Genomic DNA, 12,522 nt, shown 5'->3' on the forward strand with positions numbered 1-12,522 from the left:
ACTTACATTCTATTTTTTTCATATGTCCTCACCTCACTAAAAGTATGGGTTTTTGATTTATAAAAAAATAGATTGTTAAGAGTAGAGTTTATTAGGTATCATTCTTAATTCTTTCAGCTGTTTGAAAATGTTTTCCTACTGCGTTGTGGCTTCCATGGTTTTTGACAATAAATCACTTGTTAATCTTTTATTAGTTGAGTCACTTCTCACTGTTTTCAAGATTCTTTGTTTTTGGCTCTTGATCATGTGTTAAGGGTGGATTAAGTTTGTTCTACTTGGAGTTTGTTGAGCCTCTTGAAAGTGTAAATTAATGTTTTTCATCAAATTTGTAAAGTTTTCAGTCACCGTTTCTTTAGATATTTATTCTGACTCTTTCTTCCTCTTCTGAGACTCTTTATTATGCCTGTGTTGGTACTCTTGATAGTATCTCCACAAGCATCTTTTGAGGCTGTGCACATGGTTCTTCATGTTTTCCTTTCTGTTCCTTAAAATGGATAATCTCAGTTGACTATGTTCAAGTTCACAGATTCTTTTTTTTTTTTTTTGCCAGCTCAAATCTGCTCTTGAGCCCCTCTAGTGAATTTTTTGTTTGGCTTATTGCCCTTTCCCACTCCAGAATTTATGTTCAGTTTTTGTATAACTCTTAGCTGTCTATTGATATTTTCTTGCAGAGTGTTGTATCAACTTTCTTTCCAGTTTTTCCTTCCAAGCATTTACTTCTTTGGTACATTCTGAATAGTTCTGTATGAGTTCATAACTTCCTAAAGCAGATAGCAGATCATATCACTCTACTCTCCAATAACTTCTGGTGTCTATAGAATAAATTCCAGACTTTTTAGCATGGCATTCAAGACTATTCACTGTAGGGCAAAAAGCTACTTTTGCAACCACTTCTCCCTTACTGGGAGGCACCATCCGTAAATCTCCTCTACTTACGTGTATCTCCTTGGCCATGCCTCTGTTAGTTTATTGTTTTCTCTCTGTCTCTCTTTCTGTCTGGTCAAACTGTAATCTATTTATAGTGCCTATTTTAACACACCCTGGTTTGCGAAGCCTGTTAATATTACTTTTCTTTTTGTATACTTCACATCATATTACTGGATTTCTTTTTATAGATCATTTATATGCCTACTTAGCATTTCCTCTTCTACTACCTGAGTGTTAACGTCACTTAGGTCAGAGACCATGTCTTACTGGATTTTTCCTAGTGTAATTGCATAGTGTCTTCTATAGTTTAATAGCTAAAGCGTTTTACAAATGATTATGGAGATTTGAAGTGGTATCATATATTTCATAGAATTTTCATTTTCCTGAAATCACTTTGTAGATTAAAAAAAATCTCCTTAGAAATTCTTTTACTACTTTTCACAGTAATGTATGTGTATATATATAGAGAGAGCAGTCTTCAAATTAAGCTAAATTTGACTCTAGATTTTCTAAGGCTGTTTTTAATAACAGATAAGAATTTAAAACGTGTTTTATTTTGTTCAATTTCTGTTCATAATAATGAAGAAGCAAGGTAGGGAGAGGTGAAATTTTGTATCCTTCCAAATATTTTATTTTTAAATTTTATTCCAAATATTTTAATTAATTCATAGTTTTTCTCTTTAAAAAATTGGTTATTCTGCTTTTCCTGACCTTGAAAAATAATAATCATTATAATGTTTCCCTGGTGGCTCAGACGGTAAAGAATCTGCCTGCAATATGGGAGACCTGGGTTCAAAGATGTCCTGGAGAAGGGAATGGCTACCCACTCCACCATTCTTGCCTGCAGAACTCCATGGACAGAGGAGCCTGGCAGGCTGTAGTCCATGGGGTCACAAAAGAGTTGGACATGACTGAGCAACCAACATTTAACATATAATACTTTTTGATTCAGCTGTACTGAACTTCCCACCTGTTTAAAGTGGTATGAATAACTGAGAAAAGTCAGAGAGATACCTTGATAATTTGTGATCTCATTAATATACTTCTTTTATGAAATATATTTAGTCTGTTAATTCATACATCAAAAAAAAAACAGAAAAGCGTAAGGTAGACCATCATCAACATATCCTTTATCACCACTTCCAAACAGAGCAGGTAAAACCCTTGTAGACATATGGTTTATTGAATTTCTCATTAAAATTGCATGTGTTCCTTAATGTCATGTAAATGACTCCTTAGTCTAGTGTTTACTGAAAGGAGCAAGTGTGCTCTAGGCACAGTATCAGTTTGAGTGGAAATCTGTGCAGAATAATTTTCATTTAGTTTTCACTGAAATGTGTCCAGTTAAAGGAAAAATGGTAGGAGCTACAAACGAATTTTAATGTTACTGTTAACTTAAAAATACTAAGTCCTGCATCAGAATTGGTGGGACCGATATTCATGTTGAGATGTTTAAAACAGGGCTGTGTTAAATTTGAAACTACTTAAGTTTTCTTTCATATGTGACAGTGGATGGATTTATCATCATGAACTGAGATTTGCTTTGTGTGGTGAATTTTTTTCACCATTCCCACATTCACTTTATTGTGTGGCATATTTTTTAAAGCAGAAAATAATAACTTTATGACATCTGTAGACAACACATAGTCTTAAATATATGGTTCCTGTTTTCTTTAGTTGTTTGCCTTGTCTCCAGAAAAGGAAGTTCAGCATTTTTAGCTGTTATAGCAGCATTTTTATTAATTTGAGTATCAATTAGTATATTCTGTTTCCTGCAAGTGCCAGTGTGTTTGTCATTGGATATTTTTGTTGAGAAATGTGTTTACCTGTTTATTTTGTGAGTTGTAAAGAAAAACTTGTTTCAGCTTTGAGCTGACTAATTCTTAAAACCAGCCGTTTGTACTGATGTAAAAACCAAAACACTGAGGGGAAGATTGCCGCAATCTTAAATATCTGAGAGATTTTGGAAGCATTTTTGCAAATTTCTCTGCTCTCAAATTTAACTTGTGTGTGACATTTACAGGGATGTTGTGGAGACGATAGTGGTCTCATGGAAGTAGAGGGAGCTCATTCAGCACGGACGATGAGTATTAATGCTGCAGAGTTAAAACAGCTTCTACAAAGCAAAGAAGAAAGTCCAGAAAATTTGTTCCTTGAACTAGAGAAGCTTGTTTTGGTAAAAAAAAGAAAAACAAAAAAACCAGAAACAAAAACAGCTCCTTCCTAAGACATACTTTCTTCTCAATTTGACTAGTACAAGTTTTCCTAGTGACTTTTAAAAATAGTGACCTCTCAGTTGGGTATTTATGCTCTGAATTAATGATTTGGAGTGAAGTCCTCCATACTATTATGAATTTTAAGGAGTACATGAAGGCAGTACTTTTTGAATGATCTATTGTTTGAATGCAGAGTGCCCCCTGATACCATTACTTAGAAATAAAATGGCAAGTGTTTTTGGCGTTTGTTTTACTTTAATATGTATAATAGTGCTAATTTCTTGATGGTGTTCCAAATTTCTTAGTAATGGAATACCACCTTTTCTACTAAAGAGTCAGTAGATTATGGGCATACATGTTCAAGTTTTACCTGCATTTTCTTATTCTGCTTTTGTTTGTATCTAGGAGCATTCAAAAGATGATGACAGTCTGGATTCTCTGTTGGACAGTGTGGTTGGACTTAAGCAGATGCTAGAGTCATCAGGTGATCCTCTACCTCTTGGTGACCAGGATGTAGAACCAGTACTTTCAGCTCCAGAATCTCTCCAGAATCTGTTTAACAACAGGTAAAACAAGCAGTGTTTTGTGGTTGAGTAGATAGTGGGAAACATGCAGATGGCTGGGATCTAGAAGAGGCCAGCAAATTATTTTCTGTAAGGGCTTCCCAAGTGGCACAGTGGTAAAGAATCTGCCTGCCAGTGCAGGAGATGCTAGAGACAGAGTTTGACCCCTGGGTCAGGAAGATTTCCCTAGAGTAGGAAATGGCAGCCCACTCCAGTATTCTTGCCTGGAAAATACCATGGACAGAGGAGCCTGCACAGCGCAGCACACACGTGAGGGCTAGGCAAGAAAAATCTAGACTTTGCAGGCCACACTCAGTCTCTGCTGCACACACTTCTATAGCTTTTTGCTTGTTTCTTTTGGTTTTCTTTAAAAAGCTTTAAAAATGTGGAACCCATTCCTAGGTTGCAGGCTATTCAAAAGCAAGTTGGCCAAATAGAGTCATAGTTTACTGATCCCTGGTCTAGAGGCTATGCCTCTTGATCTTTGGAGCACTGTCCTTCTAGAGATAATGAGTGTTTAATGTGGTGAAATTATTCTCTAAATTTAGAAAAATTGCACATTGGTATACTGCTATAAATTTGGCTTTTTGGAAAGAAAGCTAGGTCTCTGTTTTATTTTATTGAAAAATCAAAATTTGTTACAAAAGGATTAATTTCCAAGTTGCTAGTTTTTAAGGATACTTAATTCTTAAGTAGTTTTTTGAAGGAGTCTTTTTAGAAGTGCTAATTTTGCTAATATTTTAGAGGGTAATATTTTTAATTCTGTTGTTCACAGGTTTTACTTAGAAGTTAAGCCAAAATACTTGATTTTGGAATTCTGCTTTTTAAGAAATACTTTTTCTATTCTAGAACTGCATATGTGCTAGCTGATGTCATGGATGATCAGTTGAAATCTATGTGGTTCACTCCATTTCAGGCTGAGGAGATTGATACAGATCTGGATTTGGTATAATTTTATTACTAAATATTTAGGGAAAAATTGTTGGTTTTTTTTTGTTTCTTTGCATGTTGTTAGCACTAAAATAGATGACATTTTATGGCTGTCAAAAGTCTGTCTCAGGATTATACTGCACTATTTTTATGTCAGATGCCCACTTAATGGTGTCCAGGACTATTTTTTTTTATGCTACTGATTTTGCCTCTTTCTAATTAATGGTCTGTATATTTGAGAATGAGGGGAAAATCATGTTTTTGCATAAGTACTCTGAAGCACTTTGGTTTCTTATATTTGTAGGATAGAGAATAGTATCTGACAAAATTATAATGGATTTCTGTATTGGGGTTTAAGGAGAATAGGTTGTGGTATCTGCTCTTAATTTGGGGAAATGTAAAAAGACATTTGCTAAAGGAATAGAGTGCGAACAGGAATTGACATTCATTAACTTAATACTGTATAGATAAAAGTATAAATAAAGATTTTAAAGGAGTCTGTTTTATGCTTCTCATAGATGTATTAGGGAGGATGATGGCAGCCACAACTTTGGTCTTTTAGGTTTAATTAATGTGGATAAAACCTAAGTTAAACATAATTTTCATTCTCTGAAAGTTGACTTCGGTTGGAACCTCATTAAATTCATTAAACTTGGGGATCTGTGGTACAGAATTCTTTTATAACATAGTGATGTACAAGGCTTGTGGAGTGTGTTATTTCAGATTCTTTTGGAAAGTTCTGGAGATACTCCATTGTTAATTTATATAGAGAAACCCTGAGTTCTTTGTCAGGCAGCAAAGATCTCAGACTAATAGTCCTCCTTTGAGTAAGAATGCTAACTTCCCACCCCCAACCCCTGAAATAAAAGCAGCTGAATTCCTAAGACTTTTTTTTTTAAACTACCAATGATGTTGCTTTTTGAAAAGATGAAGGAAAGAGGCTGACCTGTAATTTCTTATGAGAATCAAATATAGTTTATAGGAAATTGGAATTGCTATATTCAAATGTTACATTAATAGTTACATTTAAAGTATAATGCTGCATGAATATGCTGCATTTAAGGTCTGTTTTTCATTTTGTTTCGTTTTTATGACTGCAGGTAAAGGTTGACTTAATTGAGCTCTCTGAAAAATGTTGTAGTGACTTTGACTTACACTCAGAATTAGAGCGCTCGTTTCTGTCAGAGCCGTCATCTCCTGGAAGAACCAAGACAACTAAAGGATTCAAACTTGGGAAGCACAAGCACGAGACCTTTATAACTTCAAGGTAAAATATACTTTGCTGAAGATCTTGATTGGAATCAAGTAAGGTTATTTATTTTAGTGTAATTTAAAACACGTGACTATTAAAGGGAAAAGGACACTGATGTAATATTTGAGTCATAAATATCATCTTGAATTTTTTTAAAAGATAATAATTTGGCCAGGACATACCTGATCCATTTGTTATATTATTAGACTTTATGAGAGTTTAGAAGATTTGAAAAAGAGTGAACTGGGTTATTTCTTAAAAGTTGTAGTCATATCAGTAAAATGTTGAGTACCATTCTTCACTTGTTTTCTTGTTTCCCTGGAAGGTAGCAGGGATATTTGCAAATTTAACATGATTAGGATAAGAAATAGTTGATAGTGCAGTTTTCAGTATTGCAAAGATTGATTTATGTTTTCGCTGGAAATGTGTAAAAGAGAGGTGTTCATGGAATGCTTTTGTTTTAATAGTGGAAAATCTGAATACATTGAACCTGCCAAGCGAGCTCATGTTGTGCCACCACCAAGAGGAAGGGGCAGGGGAGGCTTTGGACAGGGTATACGACCCCATGATATTTTTCGTCAGAGGAAACAGAACACAAGCAGACCACCATCTATGCATGTGGATGACTTTGTTGCAGCTGAAAGTAAAGAAGTGGTCCCTCAAGATGGGATACCACCACCAAAACGGCCACTCAAAGTGTCGCAGAAGATCTCCTCTCGTGGTGGATTTTCAGGCAATCGGGGAGGACGGGGTGCTTTTCACAGTCAGAATAGGTTTTTCACACCACCTGCTTCAAAAGGTAACTACTTTTTTTTTTAACTTTGAATTTTTATTTTGTACTGGAGTGTAGCCGTTTAACCATGTTTTGGTAGTTTCAGGTGAATAGCAAAGGGACTCAGCCACATATATACATATGTCCATCCTCCCCCAAACCCCTCTCCCATCCAGGCGGGCACGTGGAGCAGAGTTCCATGTGCTGTATAGTAAGTCTTTGTTGGTTATCCATTTTCAATACAACAGTGTGTCTATGACCTTCCCAGAGTTCCTAACTGTCCCTCCCCCGCAACCTTGTTTTTCTGAGTCTGAGTCTCCTGTTTTGTAAGTGAGTTCATTTGTATCATTTCTTGTTAGATTCCCCATATAAGGGGATATAATATTTCTTCTCCTCTGTCTGACTCACTTCACTCAGTATGACACTCTAATTCCATCCATGTTGCTGCAGGTGGCATTATCTTACTCCTTTTAATGGCAGTAATATTCCATTGTGTGTATATGTGTGTATATGTATGTGTGTGTGTATATATATGTATACACACACACACCATGTATATATGTATGTATGTATGTGTATGTGTATGGGCTTCCCAGGTGGCGCTAGTGGTAAAGACCTGCCTGCCAATGCAGAAGATACAGGAGACACAGATTCAATCCCTGGGTCAGAAAGGTCTCTTGGAGTAAGAAACGGCAACCCACTCCAGTATTCTTGCCTGGAAAATTCCATGGACAGAGAAGCCTGGAGGGCTGTAGTCCATAGGGTTGCAGAGAATCGGACGCGACTTAGCACGCACACACACGCGTATACACATACGTACCGCATCTTTATCCAGTCCTCTGTTGATGGACAATTAGGTTGCTTCCATGTCTTAACTATTGTAAACAGTGCTGCAGTGAACATTGGGGTGCACGTGTCCTTTCAGATCATGTTTTTCTCCAGATATATGCCCAGGAATGGCATTGCAGAGTCATGTGGTAGCTCTTTTTCAATTTTTTAAGGAACCTCCATGCTGTTCTCCATAGTGGCTGTACCAGTTTACATTCCCGCCAGCTGTGTAGGGGGTTCCCTTCTCTCCACACCCTCTCCAGCATTTGTTGTTTGTGGATTTTTTGATGACAGCCATTCTGACTGGTATGAGGTGATACCTCACTGTAGTTTTGATTTCCATTTCTCTAATAACTAGTGACGCTGAACATCTTTCTCCATGCCTGTCAGACATCTGTATGTCCACTTTGGAGAAATGTCTCTCCAGGTCTTCTGCCCATTTTTTTGAGTGGATTGTTTGTTTTGATGCTCTTAAGTGTCATAAGCTGTTTGTAAATTTTGGAGACTAAGCTAAAGGTAACTATTTAATATATGTTTTCTAATGAGTTCTACCAGTATTAGACTGTTGAATAGAAGAGATTCAAATAAAGTATTTTTTTGTTGCTATAATTAAGCTAGATCTAGACCAATGGTACCATTTGCAAAGTACTTTATTGGATGGGAAAAAATCTTTTTTTAAAAATTAATTTATTTTTTAATTAAAGGATAATTGCTTTACAGAATTTTGTTGTTTTCTGTGAAAAAATCTTCTTTTAAGTTAACTTTTGATTAACTACATAATTACTGTTGAGCTTAAAAAAAGTCTTGCCTAACTTTTTTCCTATTTGCATTGAAAATTGTGTGTATCCTTTCTGAATAATATCCATACATTATTTTCACAGTTGTCCTTACCAACAGTTCCCTTAAGATTGTTCTGTGTAGTTCATCATCGATTCTTTTATCTGCGTGCTTCCTAATGTTATATTTAATCTATTTTCAATGTTTCAAGATTTTAGAACCTGAATTTCTACAGTATAAACTTACAGAAATTATATTCTACTAGTGGATGATGACAGGTTTTCATGCTTTTGAGTTGAGAGGATGAGAGCCAAAGATAATAGATATTTACAGTAATAGTGAACACATAGCTGTGTTAGGAACTATTTTAAACACTTGACATATAATACTCTCATCAGCCTCATGAGGTAGATTCTTTTAGTACCCTCAGTTAACAGAAGGGAAAACTTGTCAGCTGACCAGGACACATAAAATATAACAGGCAGAACTAGTATTTGAACCCTGGCAGTCTGGTTCCAGAGCCTCTGCTTCTGACTGTATATAATGCTGCCACTCTTACCTGTATTTCATGTACAAAATTCCATATTTGCTCTTCCATTGCTTTTGAAAATTTAAGAAAAACATGTCATATCTTCCTTAATCCAGTTGAAGAGTTGTGGTAAAAGTACATTTTGATTGTGTTGTCTATGTTTAGGAAACTACAGTCGTCGGGAGGGAACAAGAGGCTCCAGTTGGAGTGCTCAGAATACTCCTCGAGGAACTTACAATGAAAGTCGTGGAGGCCAGAGCAATTTTAACAGGGGTCCTCTTCCACCATTACGACCACTTAGTTCCACAGGTACACGCTCTTCCTTCTTGCTGTTGCTGAGGAGGAGGGAGGCGAATCATCCTTTCCAGATTGTTGAATGTCATATATTCTCATTCTGGGAGAGAATATTTTAGAATGTAGGCATATAATTCTGAAGTCTGTGTAATTTTATGTCTGTGAGTGAGTGCCCAGTGTACATATTCTGTATAAATTCTCAAAATTTTAGATTCTGAACTGTGTGTATAATCTGAGTGGTTTCATGTTGACTAAACTGAGATATCTTCATGGAGTATACAGTTTGATTCTTGAACAACGCAGGTTTGAACTGCAAGGGTTGTCCATTTTTATAGGCAGATTTTTTTTTAACAGTAAATATGGTTCATGGTTTGAAATAAGGATGCAGAGGAACCTCTGGATATGAGGGCTAACGTAAATTATATTGGATTAACCCTCGAGTTGTTCAAGGGTCAATTATTTTCTTTTCTGTTACAGGATGATCTTATGTATGTAATATATAACCTTTTGTTCCCCTCTAAAACATTCCTATATCAAGTCTGAAATTCTCTGGTCAGATACAGCTTTTGGTTTCAAATGCACTTTTTTTTTTTGGACCACACCATAAGGCATGGGAGATCTTAATTTCCCCTATCTGTGCCCTTGCAGTGGAAGCGCAGATTGTTAACCACTGGACTGCCAAGGAAGTCCCAAATACACATTTTTAAAATAATAGCTTTATTTGAGATGTAATTCTTGGTTTAGACAATTTAACGATTTAAAGTGGTCTTCAACACAGTCACAGAACTTGCACTTGAATATTAAAAGGAGCAAGCAGTAGTCTTGGTTTGAGTGTGGTGTCCCAGCTTTGTATTTATATAATGGGAAAGGGAAAGATGTTGCAACTGAAAATCATATTCTTTCTTTTACAGGCTACCGCCCAAGCCCTCGTGACCGTGCTTCCAGAGGTCGTGGGGGGCTTGGGCCTTCCTGGGCAAGTGCAAATAGTGGCAGTGGAGGCTCGAGAGGAAAGTTTGTTAGTGGAGGCAGCGGTAGAGGTCGCCACGTACGGTCCTTTACACGATAAATATTCTTGGGAACATCCTAAGTGCATATGAACATTTCACGAGGACAGTAAAAACAAGACATTGGAGGACCAATTTAGGCTTAGCAGTTACCTGGATACATCTGAGAGAATATTTTTATCTGAAGAAAGCAAATTTTGTTTGATACCTAACACAAGATTTCAATAAAAATGGAAACTTTGTATGTATGTTTGTATATATTTTGTTCTCTTCTTAAATGGCTGTTTAGGAAATTTCCTAGGTTAAAAATGAACAGTGAAATGACGGTTTTGTTTTAGTGTGTATCTCGCCTATACCACAGACGTCCTCGATACTTTCTTAGCTTACGGTACCCTTTACTGTTTCAGTTGTATTACAGTATACCTCGGCCAAAAGAAGTGTCTAATAATTCCATTTATTAGGCTATTAGGTCCAAACAATAAGAATTTATGTCCTGACCACAAGTAATTGTGGTTGCTACACAATTTCTCAAACCTTAGAATCAGCTTAAACACTGCCAATATTCTGTTCCACTGTGCGTTTTGTATAGTACTTACCTCAACTGCGGAAAGTCCAGTTTTGCAAAGACATACTGTCATGGAAAGGATGCGGTCTAATGTTGAAGACGTAAACTACCTCAAGCTAGCATTTTGTGTCGTGTGCAACAGCTGTGTTCTACGCAGAAATTTAAAATGTCCTGTGGCACACCTATTAATTTCCTAGGGTAACCGAGTGCACAGTTTTGGAAACCTTTTGGCTGTACAAAAAGAAACATGACATTCTCCTTTATGCTAGGTAGAAATGCGTATGTGCTTTGTGTTTTAGCTTTATACCTACTTATACTATGTTATTATGCAGTTTTTTAGAACCTAAAATAAGGCACATCCTAATACTGTTATTTCGGGAATCAGACATCTAATAAAATCTGTACTTTATATATACAGAAATAAAATTTACACTTTGAGAAAATAGTCATATTTTTCCCAAGAGATAACATACTGAGTTTATATAATCTGGCATAAAATATAGAGTTCTCATAAACAATGAAGGAGTGTATGAGTCTCATTCCATCCCTTTATCACACTGTTTCGTCAAAACTGTTTGTGAGTGAATAGAAAATTTGCTTGCTAGGAAAACCCTGGAGTAAAGCTCAATTCTAAAGATATTTAAATGAAAGATAATGGAAATCTTTTCATAACTAGTGGCCTCAAAAACCCAAGATAACCTAAACCCCTTTTAATCCTGAAACTAATAAACTCATCTTCTCTAAATACACATTTTTCACATTGGATAGAAATTGAAGTTTGTCCCTAATGTCTGACACAAATATATGTAAAAATAATTGTTTAAATAGTTGTATTTCTTGGACTCCCTGGTGGTCCAGTGGTTAAGAATCCGCTGGCCAATGTAAGGGACATGAGTTAAGTCCTTGCCCCAGGGCAACTAAGCTCATATTCCACAACCACTGAAACCCTTATGCTCTCGAGCCCATGCTCTGCAACAGAGAGGCCAACACAGTGAGAAGCCTGCGCTCTGCAGCTAGAGAGGAGCCCTCGCTGGCCACAACTAGAGAAAGCCTGTGTGCATCAGTGAACTCCCAGTGCAGCCAAAAAAAAAAAAGTGAGCCAGATAGGTGCTGGGCGATGGTTCTTGTCGTATACATTTAGATTTGTGTGTAGGACCTCATAGCTTCAAAAATGAACGTCAGATTTATGTGTACTTTGGTAGAATAGTTTTATATGTTATTTGTATAACCTTTTTACATAAGAGATTTTAGAAGAAGTTTTAGTGTTTAGAAATTAATGAAAAACTTGAAATACCTTTGAGGATAAGATACTCTATTAGTAACACAAGGAGTTGACAGAATGATTTATACTTGTTTTGTAAGAAGAAGAAAAAAATGCTCCGAAATATTGCTATGCTTTATTTAGAAGTGGTGTTGCTGGTAGTAATCAGGGTGTGATTACTAGGTCCAGTTTAGTTTTATTGCTTAGTGTAAAAAAATGGCAAAAACATCGAGATTGAGAACGTAGGAACAAGAGTATGTTTTCTAAGTGTCTGCTGTGTTCCATGTTCCCTAGTACAGTCTAGGGAATATAAGGACGAATAAAATGCAGTTTCTAACCCCCAAAAGTTCATAATCTAGTAGAAAATCACCTAAGCAAGTTTGTGTGTGTGTAGTTTTTTGTCGTCTTCTAAAAAGTAAGTAGGTGAGTGTATGAACATGGAACAACTTGGAATTCTTGAATAATCCAGCTAATACATTTCAAACTGATTTTATTATTGAGTTTTTGAAGTAAGTATATGTTTAAAATAGCCAAAGGAACAAAAGAAAAGACTTGATATTAACAGTTATACTTGTTAGACCATACATAACATCTTTGGAATTGT

General features: G+C 36.1%; 1 protein-coding gene across 4 annotated transcripts in view; it reads left to right on the forward strand.

Annotated features, from left to right (window-relative positions):
- VIRMA (vir like m6A methyltransferase associated) overlaps positions 1-10,340 on the forward strand; it is a 63,334-nt gene extending 52,994 nt beyond the window's left edge. For 2 of the 4 annotated variants that reach the window (XM_027561522.1, XM_027561525.1), the window contains 7 exons: positions 2,951-3,103; positions 3,549-3,709; positions 4,556-4,652; positions 5,737-5,903; positions 6,356-6,687; positions 8,960-9,103; positions 10,000-10,340. In XM_027561522.1, coding sequence (XP_027417323.1) covers positions 2,951-3,103; positions 3,549-3,709; positions 4,556-4,652; positions 5,737-5,903; positions 6,356-6,687; positions 8,960-9,103; positions 10,000-10,154 — 1,209 coding nt within the window. In that variant the 3' untranslated portion in view covers positions 10,155-10,340. The remainder of the gene's footprint in view (positions 1-2,950; positions 3,104-3,548; positions 3,710-4,555; positions 4,653-5,736; positions 5,904-6,355; positions 6,688-8,959; positions 9,104-9,999) is intronic. The other 2 variants (XM_027561524.1, XM_027561526.1) reach the window with 1 other exon arrangement.
- Positions 10,341-12,522: the final 2,182 nt, after the last annotated feature.

The sequence above is a fragment of the Bos indicus x Bos taurus genome, chromosome 14 (genome assembly GCF_003369695.1).
Source record: "Bos indicus x Bos taurus breed Angus x Brahman F1 hybrid chromosome 14, Bos_hybrid_MaternalHap_v2.0, whole genome shotgun sequence".
Lineage (NCBI taxonomy): Eukaryota > Metazoa > Chordata > Mammalia > Artiodactyla > Bovidae > Bos > Bos indicus x Bos taurus.